Raw genomic sequence first — 17,644 nt, 5'->3', positions numbered from 1 at the left:
ATCTTTCGGGTAAATATCCAGCAGTGCAATTGCTGGGTCATAGGGTAGTTCTATTTTCAACATTTTGAGGAACCTCCATGCTGTTTTCCAGAGTGGTTGCACCAGCTTGCATTCCCACCAACAGTGTAGGAGGGTTCCCCTTTCTCCGCATCCTCGCCAGCATCTGTCATTTCCTGACTTGTTAATTTTAGCCATTCTGACTGGTGTGAGGTGATATCTCATAGTGGTTTTGATTTGTATTTCCCTGATGCCAAGTGATATGGAGCACTTTTTCATGTGTCTGTTGGCCATCTGGATGTCTTCTTTGCAGAAATGTCTGTTCATGTCCTCTGCCCATTTCTTGATTGGATTATTATTATTATTTTTTTTTTCCGAGTGAAACACTAGTTTTATTTAAGACGTAAAAGCACAGGTATTTGTGTTACATACGATAAGGCTGACTTTAGGGTCCTGGTTTCTGAGAAAAAGACTTGGTACCTCTTTGTCACAGCTTCCTGGGAAATGAATTAGAAAGGGAGCAGGACGCAGCCTGGCAAAAAGACCAATACTGTTGGCTGGAAGTCTTCCAGAGAGAGAAGATCGGACTCAATTAGTGTACATGTAACAGAGCGCCAAGGATGAAGAGGGGTTTGGGGAAAGGTCAGCGTTGATGCCGGCATCTCCGTCCACAGCAAGGACTCCCCCTAGCTGGTGGCAGCAGAGTCCACTTGGCCCTTCTAGCTGCAGCAACATCTTGGCTCCCCAGATCCGCACCCCCTGCCCGCCACCAGATTCCTGATTCAGTCACCCCCTTCCCCTGAAGAATTCGCAGAGGAAGGGCAGGGCCTAGGTCATGGACACTGCTACTTGTTCGATGAAGCTGGCCAGGTTTATGTCCCGTTCCGAAAGGCCGGCACACTCATGGGTGCTCAAGGTGATGTGGACCTTGTTGTACACATTAAACCATTCGGGGTGGTGGTCCAGTTTCTCGGTCTGCAGGGCCACCCTAGTCATGAAGCCAAAAGCCCGATTGAAGTCTTTGAAATGGAACTGCTTGAAGATGGCGTCTCGGCCTTCCAGCTCATTCCACCCCACAGCCCTCAGGTTTGGCAGTAGCTGGTCCCGCTCCTCGGCACTCAGCCTGTGCGCTTTGCCGGCGCTCTGACACACGGCCGCGCCCCGCCAATGTGGACGAGAACCCGCCACTGAGAGGAGGCGATATCTACAGGCTCACCAGCTGCCTCCCCAACCCGTGCCCTGGGCCCGCCGCCCACGTCCCCGCTTGCGAGGCGCCCCGGGGACAAGGGCCTGGGGGCAGGGCCAGGCCTCAATCGCGCCACCGCGCGCCACAGGGGATGCGGGTGGCAGATGGGCGGAGACCCCGGTTCTCCAAGCCTAGCAAGCGGCCGGCGGGCGGAAGTCTCAAAAGTTCTAAGTTTTTTAAACTTTTTTTTTTTTTATTGTAACATTTCAGACAACTATTTCTGGGAAGGGGTATATATTTACAGATATTAGATTCAATAAATACTAAGAAAGCACTTGGGAGTCAGATCTGTGGCTGAGCGCTGCCATACTGGTTAACCCTTTAACTACTGTGCTTCTTTGAACAAGTTATCTGACCCTTCTGAATATCAAAGGAGAGTAATTCCACTCTTAGTATGCATTGTCCGAAGCATTAAATAATAATGCAATTTACAACAATAGTTCTAAAATTTGGCACACTACTTAAGGAACACTGGGAAGCACATTTTAAAAGATGCCATTTTTAGTTCTGTTCAGCAAAAGAGTCCATAGGTCAATGGTCAGGCTTAGGAATTTATAATTTTCAAAAGCTTCTCCAGTTGATCCTGTGGCCCAGTTATTATTGTTATTTTGTTCTCTTCTTTTTTTATATTTTATTTAATTATTTGACAGAGAGAGAGACAGCTAGAGAGGGAACACAAGCAGGGGGAGTGGGAGAAGGAGAAGCAGGCTGCCCATCCAGCTGAGAGCTTGATATGGGGGATTTGGGGCTAGATCCCAGAACCCTGGGATCATGACCAGGGCCCAAGGAAGACACTCAACAACTGAGCCACCCAGGCACTCCTAGCCCAGTTAAAAATAAATTCTAGATTCTGGCCACTTTGAACCTACATATAGGCAAGAAGAAAACAGAAATATATGATAAAGGATAAAAGCCAGGAAAAATATAACCAGGGAGAAACATGGAGGCAGAAGGCATTCTAGGGGCACCTGGGTGGCTCAGTGGGTTAAGCCACTGCCTTCAGCTCAGGTCATGATCTCAGGGTCCTGGGATTGAGCCCCACATTGGGCTCTCTGCTCAGCAGGGAGCCTGCTTCCTCCTCTCTCTCTGCCTGCCTCTCTGCCTGCTTGTGATCTCTCTGTCAAATAAATAAATAAAATCTTAAAAAAAAAAAGGCATTCTAAATAGTAGAAATAGAATGGAGACAATGAGCAACTGAAAGTAAATTAAAAATAATTTTTAAATGAAAACATTTTACAAATAAACAAGTCATATGTTATCATTGTGCAAATGCTACTATAAAAGAGCAAAGTCTCCTGTTCCCTCCTGCCATAGATCATCTGAGACGTCCCTATGTTCACATACACACATACCCTCTCTGCTGGGTTTCAAAATTATACACACATGTATACACACATGTATATGACAGTATTGAACTGTTTGGTAATTTTTTTTTTTCACTAATGGTATATTAGGAACACCTTCAGACCTTACTCATGTTTAGTGGCTGGATACATCACTCATGTTCAGATTTTATATATGAAATGCAAATAATATATATCACATATGCATTTACTAGCACTTATGCAACTATTTCCATAAGAGTGATTACCTACCTACTTATGTTGTGTTCCTCCCACCATTTTTTCTTTTTTTTTTTTAAGATTTTATTTATTTATTTGACACAGAGAGGTCACAAGGAGGCAGAGAGGCATGCAGAGAGAGGGGGAAGCAGCCTCCCTGCTGAGCAGAGAGCCCGATGTGGGGCTCAATCCCAGGACTCTGAGACCATGACCTGAGCTGAAGGCAGAGGCTTAACCCACTGAGCCACCCAGGCACCCCTCTTCACACCTTTTTCTATATAACCTGACAATTCCACTTGTTAACCAAGAAATGACTTCAGTTTCAAAATATGCCAAATACATTCAGCTTCTCTCTCTATATATATTCATATATATATTCAATATAATATATATTATCACTATATACATATCCAGCATAATACACAGCATACACTGTAAGTGAGGACTTGGTGAACTTCAGAACTGAAAGGAGTTCTTGGCCTGCTTGTCTGGGAAGTGCAACAGTTCCTTGTCATTGCTTCCAAAATTTCTTCTAGAATAAAAATTAATACAAAAAGGTAAAAATCAAAATCATCTGGTGAAGAGTGTATGATCCTTAAACAGTTCAGTAAGATTGTAAATGCAGACTATTTACAAATTCTACTCATCTGAGAAAATAATGTATACCAACTAAATTTCTATTCAAACTGACTTTGGTCAAATGGAAACACCTGCATTTTCAAGGTATCATGGAGAACTCTAATCAGACTGAACGGCCTTGCTTTGCAGTGGTGGCTACTCTGGATTCAAACATTAATTACATTTCTTGTTATAGCAAATAATTAGTTTAGTTGCTTGGCTCCCATCCTGGCCTTCCACACTTCTTCTGGGCTGAAAAAAGTCAATGAAAGTAGGGCAAACTGTACAGTGACACTAAACAGTGCAAGTAAATGAAGTAGCTTATTTCTTTCAGGCATATTGAAAAAAGCAACACCTTCCCTTTTGTAAGTAAGTAATAGTAAAAAGACTGAATTAAGAAAATGGAGTTACAAACAAAGGAAAACTTAGTAATCATGATGTGATTTGAGGGGCTAAGGATGTAAGGTATAAGATGAAAATCAAACTTCTGTACTGAAAGAGAAAGATTATGGTTAATTTATTTATGGAGTCATCTAAAAACCAAGATCTAAAAATCCATACCATGAGCCATATCCATAACAAAACTTCACACGAACTGAAGAGTACATAGCAGAATTGTTAAGGGCATGAAGACTACAATATGGAGGGAGAAGACTGCAATGTGGAGAGAAAATTCGTAATATTCAGGGTGAGGTGTTAAAAGAGGATATTCCAGATTTTGTGTTTGAATTATTAGTTTATCAATTAGGGGAAAAACTGTCCTCCCCCCCCTTTAAAAAATTGTACTTTCTAAAACAAGAAAAAACTACATCTTAAAAATCTCTCTCTTCTTTCAATATGAGTGTTATGTTTGAGCTGTTGTCAGTGATTCTATTTATAGTATCTCAGGTTACTTTATAGTCTTTAACATTATTAACTTTTGCTTTCAGTAAAGTAAGTGGTTAAAGATAAACTGGTCTGGATTACCTGGATTGTTTTCTTTGATGGTAACTAGATAGAATAATCCTCTTGGTGACAGAAGATCGGCAGCCAGTGGGAAGAATCGGTCCATGACTTCCCGACCATTTCTGCCACCAGCCCAAGCTGCTTCTACTCCATGACCTCCTACCTGTGACCATTTAGAAAAGACTGTTTTGTTTTGATTCAAGTTACATTTAGAATCACACACGGAATCTTTCTGACAAGTAACATTCACCAAACAAGTATATACTTTGTATTTTACTGCTGTCCAGGAGGCAGAAAAGTTGAATCTGAGCCCCACCACTTCCTAGCCCTGTGACCTTATGTAAGTTTGTCATTTTTGTGAATTAGTTTTCTCCCTTATCTGTAAAATCAGAAAAACAATAGTTTCAACTGTGAAAGTAGAAAAATGATAACAAATTAATTTCTTCCATTGCTAGGAATAATGGAGGAAATATATTTGAAGTTTGAAAACACTGCTCTGCACATATCAAGTACTTAGCAATAGTTGTTACTATTTATGCAGTGTTTATAGACATAAGTTATTCTTATACTTAATACAGAACAATCAGGAAGAAACTAAAAGGGAGCTCTTACATTATAAGAGATCTACTTTGCAGGAAGTTAGTTTCAACATGTCCCGCTTAATCTGGCTCTCTTCTAGATTAAAGTATTAATTGTATAGACCTTTTTAAGGAACCCATTTAATACATAAAGGCTTACCGAAGCATTTCTTCATGTAACAATCTAATTATATCATAGAAGCAAAACCCATGAGAGGTCATGAGGTCTTAAATTTTTTTAGATTTTTATCATTGTATATTGTTTTCAAAACTAAAGAATATTTTGAAGGAACCATTCAAAAATTATTTTAACCCTAACAATTATTTTCTTTCTACATCTTTCATTGGTTTTGTCCATAGTTTAGTTTAAATTAATTGTATACAATCATGCTTACTGCTTACTTTTATTCAATTAAATGGTATACATCTCTTCATTAATGTAAATTTCTTTATACCTATAACTTTATACATATACTATTTTATAAGAGAAATACATTCATTATACCTGCTTTTAAAAAAATTGCACTTTCCCTTTTTACTGTTTTGCTTGTCTGCTCCTTCCCCATCTCTCTCTCTCTCTCTCTCTCATACACACACACACACACACACACAGTTTTTTTCTTTTTTGTCCATGTTTTACAAAGACAGAATTATATTCTGTATTTTTACCCCCATTATCTTGCTTTTCTCATTCAACAGTACCTTCTGATGAACTCTTCATATGATCAGGTATGGTTCTGATTTACTCTTTTAATGGCTGCCTAAGATTTTATAATGCAAAAGCATCCTATCTTATGTAGCTATTGATGAGCACCTGATACATCCATTTGCTAAAATTTTTTGGCATCTAAGTTTTTTAAAAGATTCATTTATTTGTTTTGAGAGAGAGCAATGGAGCAGAGAAGGGGCAGAGGGAGATAATATCCAAGCAGCCTCCTGCTGACCGCTGAGTCCCATGCCGGCTGGATTGCACCACCCATGACATCAGGACCTGAGCCAAAACCAAGAGTTGGACACCTAAGCAACTGAGCCACAGGGCGCCCCTTTTTGTATCTCTTTTAAATTATTCCCTTATCTATCATAAATGTCCCGATACAATTTTCCACAAATTATGTTAAGAAACTTATCAGTTCCTCTGTTTTCTGTCAAGACTTTCCTCCTAGAGACTTCTCTTTTCTGGCATTCCTAGAATTACTTCTTTTTCTGGGGCTCTTGTCTTCCTCTTCCTTGGTTTAACCCTTGTATTTTGGCGGAGCCCATTCTACGGATGTTTCATCAGGTAAAATGCTCTGTGGACAGACAGAGTGCTTGGTGATAAGCCTGTCTCTCATTATTCTTGACTAGGACCCCTATGTGCTAGACCCTGTTTATATGCCTCCTCAGGGATGCTCAGCCAGGTTTATCTGCTTACATTAGAAATGCCCCTACGGGAAGATCTCCTGGAACCAAGCACATTCTTACAGACCACAGAGGGAGTGTTTCCATCTTTCCAGAAAGGAGTCATGTTTGGTGGTCTGCTGCTTGCCTGCTACCTGAGTCTTGCTGGGCCTGCTCTTGATCCTTCACGGCTCACAGGCACACACCAGAAGTACCTCAGCTCCCGTTTCTAGATATAACCAATAAGTACAGCCACAATTGTTTAGACTCCCATAATTGTTTAAACTCTCATTATTTTTATATTATGTCTCCTGGATCTAAACTCTAAGTCTCTTATCTTTTGCCTTCATGATTTCCTTCTTTTTATCTTCATGTGCTATGCACTAAAATCTTTCATCTGGTTTCCAGAACACCGATTAGGTCTTGACAGAGACCAGATTCTCTTTTAATTCATTTCCTAATGTCTTATTTTGTAAAACATGTTTTTAAAGCTCAAGGAAATCTTCATTGTCCTACACTTTAATTCTGCTGTCCAGCTAACCGCTCAGCTCATGGGAATTATGACACTAGCTCTCGCTGTTGGGACTGTGTAAGAGTAGAGGTCCTGCCTCCTCTCAATAATCTCCATGTTCCAGAAGCTCAGGAGAAGCAAGTATGTAGCTTAGTAGTGGAAGCAAGTATGTAGGTTAGTAGTGGAAATGTGGGAGAAAGGAACCCCATTTGTTTCCCCATGTTCCCAGAATCTCCTCTTCATTCACTAGTCTTGCCAGAAGTTTATAGACCTGATAGACCATGATTTACTTAACTGTATTTCCTCTGTTACATATATAGTTTCATATTCTTTGCCATTATAAATAAACTTGCAATAAGCATATTTTTGTGAACATCAACTTTTATTCTACTGTTGAATGATTTTCTTTCTTTCTTTCTTTCTTTCCTTCCTTCCTTCTTTTATTTTTTTTAAGATTTACTTATTTGTCAGAGAGAAAGCAAGAGAGAGTGCACAAGCAGGGGGGGTGGGAGGCAGAGGGAGAAGCCACTGAGCAAGGAGTCCAACACAAGACTCCATCCCAGAATCTTGGGATCACAACCCGAGCCAAAGGCAGAGGCTCAACTGACTGAGCCACCCAGGCATCCCTTGAATGATTTTACTAAATTATATCTCAAGGACTGAAATTATTGGACTGAAACATTTTTATCATTCTTGAGATTTATTCACACAGTTCTTTCTTTCTTTCTTTCTTACTTTCTTCCTTTCTTTCTTTGACAATTAAAGATCACAAGCAGGCAGAGAGGCAGGCAGAGAGAGAGAGGGGGAAGCAGGCTCTGCACTGAGCAGAGAGCCTGATGTGGGGCTCAATCCCAGGACCCTGGGATCATGACCCAAGCTGAAGGCAGAGGCTTCTAACCCACTGAGCCACCCAGGCACCCCTCACACAGTCCCTTCTTAAAGAGTTGTATTAAGTTTCATTGGCTTCAATCTCTGTTAACCTTGTAACAATGACTTTCCTTCTCATAGGAGTTCCTAGTCAGAGGAGCAACAAGTTCTTAGTTGCTTAGCTGCCCTTAGTAGTTATTACTACTAAGTACCCAGACTTTGCCATCTTGGCAGAGGACAATGTAATGTTTATCAGCCTTGCCATGATTCACTGATGAATAAAACAGGATCATGAAAAGTTCAAGGAAACCCAGCCTTACTTCATTATTAAACTTTGTCTGCCTTGACCATTCTCTCTTTAAATTCACATATGATTTACCTCTTCATTATTGAGATTTTCCAAATCATATATTTCAGGATGTTTCTTTTCCCTACCTGAAATAAGAATCAGCGCCCCCACACTTGTGAAAGGAGGAAATTGTTGACTTTCAGAAAGAATTCCTATAACGAATTTAAGGATGATTAAAAATATTGTTTTGCAAATTTACCATTCATGATAAAGGGGACACACACACAAAAATTTAAACATATGGTTTGATTTTGATAGGAATTTTAAGGATAATATGGGTCACTGTATTTCCATTACTTTGAGATTCCTTTCCTTTGTCTACCAACATACTTAACTATTGACAGTTACGAGTATCAGACCGGTTTGTGTTAATCAGCAGCTGACTAATGTCATATAATGAGTTCATTTGATTTTATAAAGAAAATAGTTGAAAATATTAATAATTAAATCTTGTTACCCATCTTACCTCTTCAGGTGGAGTCACTACATGGGGGGGTTAAACACCAGAAGATCAACTTTTTCCTTCAATCTTGGTAATAAGCCTTGACCTAAATGTTTCAATAGTCAGAATTTTAAACTGGACTCAAATTAAAATAGATAAATACATAAATCTTTAAAAATACTTTCTTCCCATGTTTTTAGAGAAAAACGTATTAGAGAGCTAAAATTGTACACAGAGATAAATATTTTTACATTTTCTTTCAGATACAGGTTATATGCATTTACCTAAGAACAGGAAATTAAACTATTTACCAGAACGAACACAAAATGTATAAAAAGCCTCTGCTTTTCAACAGCTCATATGTTTATATTCTGGTTTCACTTTTGGAAGATTAAATAAGGAACAAGCTCTCCTATGTTCTATATAGATATACATATGCTTTAAACCTATTGCTCTAACTTAAACATTTATTTTCTGTAACCAAGAGATATGTTTTATGAGATAACAAAAAACATCCAAAAATATGTATGTATAAAAATAAATACACATATATATGTATATATGCACATATATATATATATTTGCTTTCTACTTTACTCATAAAATAAAGATACATAAATAAATGTATTGGCTGGGACAATTAGATATCAAAGAGAGGACTGAAAAATGTGGAAGAGACCATGAAAATCTCAGTTGTTTGGCATGTTGTAAATCTTTAAACCAATGGGTGCAATTTTCTGTGAACCCACAACAAAAATGTCTTTTTAAACAAAGTGCTTTCAGGGCACAATGCCATTTAAAGTATTCCTTTGGTTCCTCTGATGACTGAATTATATACATACTCACAAAACCATGTCTCGTCATGCCACCCTGCACTGTCACAGGCACAGTAAAGTAAAAACACCATATATGGATGGGCTCTCACCCCTAAAGCCATTTCCTTCAATTACCACTTTGTACAGACTCTCGACTATGAATTCTAAGGGTGTTTCTTTCTTTCTTTCTTTCTTTCTTTCTTTCTTTCTTTCTTTCTTTCTTTCCTTCTTTCTTTCTTTCTTTTTTAAGATTAATTATTTGAGAGAGAGAGACAGAGTGTGAGCACATGCACACATGCCTGAACAGGGCAGAGGAAGAGGAAGCAGACTCCCTGCTGAGCACGGAGCCTGATGTGGAGCTCCATCCCACAAACCCTGAGATCATGACCTGAGTTGAAATTAAGAGCTGGTCACCGAGCAAGTGCACTTAACCAGGGGCGCCTGGGTGGCTCAGTGGGTTAAAGCCTCTGCCTTCAGTTCAGGTCATGATCCCAGGGTCCTGGGATCAAGCCCCACATTGGGCTCTCTGCTCAGCGGGGAACCTGCTTCCTCCTCTCTCTGCCTGCCTCTCTGCCTACTTGTGATCTCTGTCTATGCCAAATAAATAAAATCTTAAAAAAAAAAAAGTTTAAAAAAATATTTAAAAAAAAGTGCACTTAACCAACTGCGCCAACCAGGAGCCCCCTGAGGCTGTTTCTTGAGATGGAATAGCTGAAATACTTCAAGGCAAGGTCTGAAGTATCAGGTATTTTATTAACATTCTTACAATTTTCCCATATATGCATAGAGACCTACCATTATTCACTAAATATTTTTTTTAAATGGACCTTTTTTTTTTTGTTAAATAGGTTTGCTCTAAAGGGAAATCAGTATTACTTCCTGAAAATAAAAATGACTACAAGGATAAATGGGATATAAATTTTTAAAAATGTCATGCTTATAGTTACTGCTTCCCAGTCTGAGAGTGATGCAGGCCTTCTGCCTCTTTGTTAAAGAGACATTTGGAGGGGCGCCTGGGGGGCTCAGTCAGTTAAGCATCTGCCTTCAGCACAAGTCATGATCTCAGAGTCCTAGGACTGAGTCCCACATGGAGTACCACATGAAGCCCCACATGAAGCACTCCCACCCCCACCTGCCCACTGTGGGGGGGGGGGACCTCTCAGCAGAGAGCCTGCTTGTCCCTCTCCTTCTCCTTCTGTCCTGCTTGTGCTCTTTCTCTCACAGTCTGTCTTTCAAATAAATAATAAATAAATACATAAATATGTAAATATGAGACTGAAGCGCTGCCTACTGTGCTAAGGAGGCACCTCATAAATATGTAAATAAATAAAATCTTTAAGAGAGAGGAAATAAAAAGAGACATTTGCAAGTGTTTAAAAGGTGTTAAAACTGAGACCTTCTCCCAGATGTAATCAAAATAGCTGAAGGAGGATTAGAGAGGAAAGAGCTTTACATCATATATTCAAAGTTATTTAACACTCAGTCATACCATCTCAGTACTGGGCACATCACTGGGCTATTTACACTCAGTGTGAATCACTGCCTTACAACTTCCATTTTATCCCAGTTTCTAAAAGCATTTCTGTTTGTCATCTTAATAGGCCTGTTAACTGTAAAGTTCAAAGAGAACACATGTTCTTTGAGGAGGTGTTACAGAGGTACCTCTTCTTTCTCTATTCATTTAAAAAAGTGAAAAGTAACATTTTTGAGGGAAGTGATTCAGGAATACCTTTGTCTGCAAGTAGGAAGATGACTAGTTATCTGCTGTTCCTTTTGGTAGTGATACTGCAGCATGAGGAAATACATTTGAAATCACCAATTTTCAATTACATAAAGAAATTAAGTTTCTCACATTGTAAAAAAAAAAAAAAAAAAAAGTCCAGAAGGTAATTTTCCAGAAATATTGAGAAGGGAAACTAAAAAAGAATTTGCTTTGTAATTGTTTATAATGGCTTTAAGGTGGGGGCACCTGGGTGGCTCAGTCATTAAGAGGCTGCCTTCAGCTCAGGTCATGATCCCAGGGTCCTAGGAATGAGCCCCGCATCAGGCTCCCTGCTCAGCAGAGAGCCTGCTTCTCCTTCTCCCTCTGCCTGCTGCTCTGCCTACTTGTGCTATCTCTCTGTCAAATAAATAAATAAATAAAATCTTTTAAAAAATGGTTCTGAGGTACAATATTTTAACAATCATTGCAGTATGTATTTTAAATAAAGGGAAAAAATTGATAATAAAATACAGAAAATTATGTAGTTTAAAAAGGAAATGGATTTAAATGAGAAAGTCACTGTAGACTGGATATAAGGTCTAATCACACACACCCCTCACCCATCCACATTCAGCTTTTGGGTGGTCTCAGAGCATTAGAACAGATCTAAAAATGGGGAATTAAGCAAAAAAGGCCTCTGACAAGAAGTTTTAAATTCAAATAGCAAAATGTACTTTATTTATATGAGAGACTCTTATTTAGAGCCCCTGAACTCTTAGCTTAAATACAAGTTTACAAATACTTGTTTGGTATTCCAGCAAACAGCACATGGAAAGAGAGAGTGGAAGGGCCACGAACAGGTGACAGTAAAATAAGACAACATAAAACAAGAGAAAAGAGACAAAGAGGAGAGGAAATGAAAACTCAAAATCACTGCAGGCTCTAGCTACTCAGTGTAAGGCAGAAAGGCCTGAGTAATCCTCATCACAGCTACCACAGAATAATAACTAATGCTCATTTTAATGACCCTGAATCAATCAAAGATAAAGTTATGTTTAGTTTATTTTAGGAATGTCAGGAAAGCCATATGACATTCTGAAAAAAGTCTTTGTTCTAAAACTAAAAAAGAAGCAAAATAAAAGTACTACTTTGTAAACAGGTAAGCTTAGTTATCTAAAACAATGATTTTGATCATGGCTGTGATAATCTATGCCTAGCGTTCTGAATATTAAAACAAACACAGAGTTTTGTAAGTGGATCATAATACCTATGCTAATGCCTCCTTCTTCCTTCTTTGTCAGCATTCAGAGTCATCATCACCTTGAACCACCAAAAGAGCTGACTGGCATGGACTACCATGAGCCATGTCCTAAAACAGCTGTGAGACTTCTAGATTTAGACTCAATGGTCTGGGCTTAAATTCTGTAATTATCACTCTATTAGTTACATGACTTTAAAAAATGAACCTCACCTCAGTTTCTCCCTCTGTTAAAAAAAAAGATATTCTGAATTTCTTATTTATCTAAAGTTTTATTATTATACCAAAACCATATATTTAACACTAATCATGGACACAATAAAGAAATAAGTTAAAATTTCAAAGGGCAAAACCTTCACAGTGATCCCATGTAAATCACCTGAGTACCTTTCTTGATAATCTAGTTTTAATAGCAGTAACAAGTTCTTTTTTTTTTTTAAAGATTTTATTTATTTATTTGAGAGAGAGAGATCACAAGTAGACAGAGAGGCAGGCAGAGAGAGAGAGAGAGAGAGAGAGAGAGAGAGAGGGAAGCAGGCTCCCTGCTGAGCAGAGAGCCCGATGCGGGACTCGATCCCAGGACCCTGAGATCATGACCTGAGCCGAAGGCAGCGGCTTAACCCACTGAGCCACCCAGGCGCCCCGCAGTAACAAGTTCTAATAGGTAAGAATTTCTTACATATTTTGCTTAATTCCTTCTAAGCTGAAAAGTCACTTCTGAGTTTAAAAAAAGCAGAAAAGCTAAATACTCTTAACACTAAGAATACATGTCAAGAAGCATGGAAAGCATTTTTATTTTTATCCCTATCTTGTACATGGTGTTAAGATTTTCTGCTTACAAAAAAGCACTTATAACAACAACAAATATCCAAAATTATCCAAGTCTTACTAGTTAAAATATTAAAGGAAAACTGCGACTGAGAAATATAGGTGTAACTTAAAATGATGGTTCTGTTAATTGTGATGTGTTTTTTTTTTTTTTTTTACCTCTCCAGGCCTCATTCCCCTCTTTGTTCTGATTTCATCTCCTTGATCTCTAATGGGTAAATTCTATATCCTCTCATTCTCAATCCATTTAGCTTGGGTAGGGCTTAACCCAATGCAGCTGTCCAGGGTGGAACTATGACTCAGGCCTAAACCAGTCATCTGCATATTTCAATCCCCTTTGGCCACAGTGAGAGATTTTGAGATGGCATATGATCCAAGATGATCCAAGCAGTACTCATTCTGGGGCTTGTAAGACTAACTAAATAGAAAGAGTTTCTTTCCATGGAAGGATAAGGGAGGTGTTTGCTGAGAAGTGAGAAATAGACATGCAAGTTTCTTCTTACCAAGAAGAAAAAGACTACCTAGAAATAGAGCCAAAGGAGAAGTTCAGAGCTAAGAAAAAGATGCCTGTCATATCATTTGAGTTCCTGGAGCCAGTTGTTCCTGAAGCCACACACTTTACTTAAGCCAGTTTAAACTGGATTCTCTGTCACTTCTGACCAAAAGATGACTGATCCTTCCAAGACAGCAGAAATTTCCTTTGAATTTTGGACAAGTGAATTACATCAGTTAAGAATTTACTCTGTAAATTATGGAGTATACTATTTAGTAGATTAAAAGTTAATTAATTTATCACTCAAGCTTCTTTGACCTAATCATCTTAACCTTAACTTATTTGAAAAAGAAATTAACTGTTATTGGACAAGGATGAATAGCTTACCAAGTATGTAATTTCTGGCTGAATGTGGACTTTGTTACAGTGTGCTGTTTTCAGAGTGAAAGCTGCTTCAGGGTTGCTATCAGTGCCCCTAGAACAGAAAGAAAGAAATCTGTATTTTACGACCATGAGGCAACCTATTACTGAAAAATTTTAAAGTGTTACACTGCTTTTTTACAAAGCAGATTTAGAAAAAAATAAAAATGCTTTAATAATGGTGAAGGAAAAAGAAATAAGATGTTATATTAATGAAAAAGATTGTTATGTTGATATAATGTGCAAGAGTAGAAACTACACATACATGCATACACATCGGAAGGAATTAAATTATGAATCTAATGAATACTATCCCACCACAAAAATGAAATTTAAAAGGAATTTTTGAAAAATAGTCATGATACAATATTAAAAACATAGGAAATGGGAAAAAAAGACAGAAACACACTTGGACCATGTGTGGTAGAATTGGAGGTGATTTTTATTTTCTTCTTTAAACGTTCCATATTCTCAAATTTTCTTAAAAATGTAAGTAATTTTCAATTTTTTCTGGTAATCAGACTATTTGCCTAAAAAATTTCAAATTTAGAAATACCCTAAAATTATTTTGTTGCTTCTATAATTATGTAGTATGATGGAACAGTTTTGGACATGCAGTTAAAATGTTTAGGGAAGAATAATTTATAATCTGAGTACTTACTACACTTAAGTAGACCCTTTCAGATATATACCATTCATTTACAAAAATGATTTCATTCAGGCAGTCATACCCCTAGTGAATTTCTTAGTGGAAGATGTGGATGAATTTGATATACTTATACTTACAGGTACAAAGCTTGAGGACCTATCATAGAGGCTAGGAATGCAGATACCACTCCAGACCCTGATCCTACTTCAAGGCATATTTCCACTCTAAAAAAGCAAAATAAAATAAATGAGTATAGTAGGATAAAAATATACATCACAGAAAATGATGCTCAATCTACTTTTAGTGTGTATTTCTCCAGCATCACTCGTCTGCAAATATATGGAAATACAAAAGAAATTTATAAACACACTAATTTCTGACAACCACTTTGTGCTCATTTAATACTGTTTAACACAGAATTGTTTGGGGTGTGTAATTAAGTCCATAAAATAGATGGATTCCAATTAATTACTACAAAACATTACATAAAACTATGGAATAAGGTTGAGGGTTGAAAATATTAATATGAAAAACATCAACCCTTCTCACAAGGGTTTAGTAGTTTAGTACTTCCCTAAAATGATAGGGTTAGTTATTATACTCTTTATTTATGATGTTTTCTCTATCATTTAAAAGTACATAACATTCACAAATCCATTAGCATATCCTAAGGGAAAAAAAAATTCCCCCTTAATAGATTTAGAGCAGGAAAGAAATTCGTTATTTGTACAGCTGTACCCTGAACTGAGAAAATCTCACAGAATCTGATCTTAGAATATTAGTATAACTTTAAAATGCTTTTGAATAAATTCTTTTTTTTTTTTTTTTTAAAGATTTTGTTTATTTATTTGACAGACAGAGATCACAAATAGGCAGAGAGGCAGGCAGAGAGAGAGAGAGAGAGGGGGAAGCAGGCTCTCCGCCGAGCAGAGAGCCCGATGCGGGGCTCGATCCCAGGACCCTGAGATCATGACCCGAGCCGAAGGCAGAGGCTTTAACCCACTGAGCCACCCAGGCGCCCCTTGAATAAATTCTTTATTACACTCTATTTTATCGTTCAATTAAACTTACTTCCCTGCCTTTAATCTACACATCAAAAGCACTAGTTTTCTCCATCACAGAAATGGGTTTAATGGGATTTCGGTCTTGCTGGCTACTAACTCTTCAAACAACTGTCCAAAAATAAACTCTAGCAGCTTCTAACTTTTGGAATCAATCCACATTATTTGACAAAACTTTATTATTCTGTGGGAAGGTCTGTTGAACCTTACCAGGAGGCTTTTATTTGAAAATAACTATCATGCTTTCATAAACAGAATCCCAAGAACAGAAATAGTCTGACTTTTTAACAAAATTAGCTTTCACAGCATACTTTGCAACGCAATTCGTACTTGTATATTTTTCTGAGGTATCTTGAAACTAAAAGACAAATTACAAAAAGAAATATACTGTCTACATTCCAGTAAATCCCAAAGTTCCATCGTTTACAATGAAAAGCTGATTTAGGGCGCCTGGGTGGCTCAGTGGGTTAAAGCCTCTGCCTTCGGCTCAGGTCATGATCTCAGGGTCCTGGGATCGAGCCCCACATTGGACTCTCTGCTCTGCAGGGAGCCCGCTTCCTCCTCTCTCTGCCTGCCTCTCTGCCTACTTGTGATCTCTGTCTGTCAAATAAATAAATAAAATATTAAAAAAAAAAATAAAAGAAAAGCTGATTTAATAAGTGTTGGGGCATTTTACATATGGAAAAATCTGACCAGATTTAAGAGAGAGAAACACAATACAGAAATACAGATCTATGAAGCCTGACTGATGTTTCATCTTGAGATAACCAATTTCAAGTCTTGATCTTTAAATAAATCTAATTACTCAAATTCCTTTCATTAAAAAAACAACAACAACAACAATGCAGGTATTCATTCTTTTAATGTCCTTTAAAATTTATGGGGGGCACTTCAACAAGTCAATTTTATTCTTTACAAAGTGCTAGGGAAAATTCCATAGGCTGCTAGCTCTGTAGCTATTTAAAATTTTAAGTTAATGAAAAATTATGCTCTGCAGCAGCACTAGCCACGTTTCAAGGGTTCCTTAGCCACACGTGGCTAACTGGCTAGTTGTTCAGGGCAGGATATGCTGTTCAGTGGGTTTCAAAATACTTATCCACGCCATGATTTCACAATCTCACTTCATTTTTGTGCCCTTCCCTTACTATAGGGTGCTTTTATATACTGAGTAAGTTAAATGCCACGCAACTTCTAATATTTACGAAAAAAATTATATTAGTAAGCCACGTTTTCAGAATATTTGGTTTTTAAACGTGTTATCACATCACTGCTCTCGGGGGCTTGTGGAAAAGATACACGCTGGCGTAAGGAGCTGTGGAGCTCCAGAGACCAAAGCAACACCTTGGCAAAAGTAGAGAGATCCCTGGCCCGCTCATTACAGGTATCTAAAGGAAGATCCTAATGGCATTCTGGTATCCATGTTCGCCAAGTCTGCGGACACCGCCTCCTCTCGGGGCAGACTCCATCTCTTCTTTCCCGGGCTCTCCTTCACCGCTGCCTCTCCAGGATGCCCGAGTCCTCTCCCAAGTGGACCCTCGTCCTCCTCGCACCCTGTCACTTCTGGGGCTGCTGCCTCCAGCGCGTCCAACAGCAGGAACGTATCCTCCGCGGACTCATACACATTGGCAAAGGCGCCGTGGCCCACGTGCCCATAAAGCGCTGTGGCGAAGCTCGGAGCTGCCATCTTTCTCCCCTCCATCCCACGCGCAGGCGCCAAAATTCCGCGCGGCACGCTTGGCAGTGGAGGGCGGGGCAGTGGGGGGGCGGAGCAGTGGGGGCGGGGCGCCAGAGACGGAGAGATGAATCTGGGCTTGTTATTTATGACAGTTTGTCGGTAAATGTTTTTGGAAATTCTAAGTAAAGGGTTATGTAATCTGGACCTGCTGACCTTTGCTTTCTTATTTAGAATGTTTAAATTTATTTTAT

The 17,644-nt window shown here is 38.6% G+C and overlaps 2 protein-coding genes across 2 annotated transcripts; both read right to left on the bottom strand.

Moving 5' to 3' along the window:
• Nucleotides 1-373: 373 nt before the first annotated feature.
• Nucleotides 374-1,203, bottom strand: LOC125103221 (pterin-4-alpha-carbinolamine dehydratase-like; the record flags this gene model as incomplete). The annotated part of the gene is made up of 1 exon (XM_047735128.1): nt 374-1,203. A coding segment is annotated over one exon (378 nt), but the record flags the coding sequence as incomplete, so codon positions are not given.
• Nucleotides 1,204-1,209: 6 nt separating this feature from the next.
• Nucleotides 1,210-17,402, bottom strand: LOC125101545 (methyltransferase N6AMT1-like). The gene is given in 7 exon segments (XM_047731963.1): nt 1,210-1,374; nt 3,212-3,317; nt 3,319-3,337; nt 4,390-4,531; nt 13,976-14,063; nt 14,795-14,881; nt 17,269-17,402. Coding segments are annotated over 7 exon segments (741 nt in total).
• Nucleotides 17,403-17,644: the final 242 nt, after the last annotated feature.

Source organism: Lutra lutra, chromosome 6, assembly GCF_902655055.1.
Source record: "Lutra lutra chromosome 6, mLutLut1.2, whole genome shotgun sequence".
Classification (NCBI taxonomy): Eukaryota; Metazoa; Chordata; class Mammalia; order Carnivora; family Mustelidae; genus Lutra; species Lutra lutra.
Note: the sequence above shows the minus strand (reverse complement) of the source record. Positions and strands in the feature narration are given on the sequence as shown.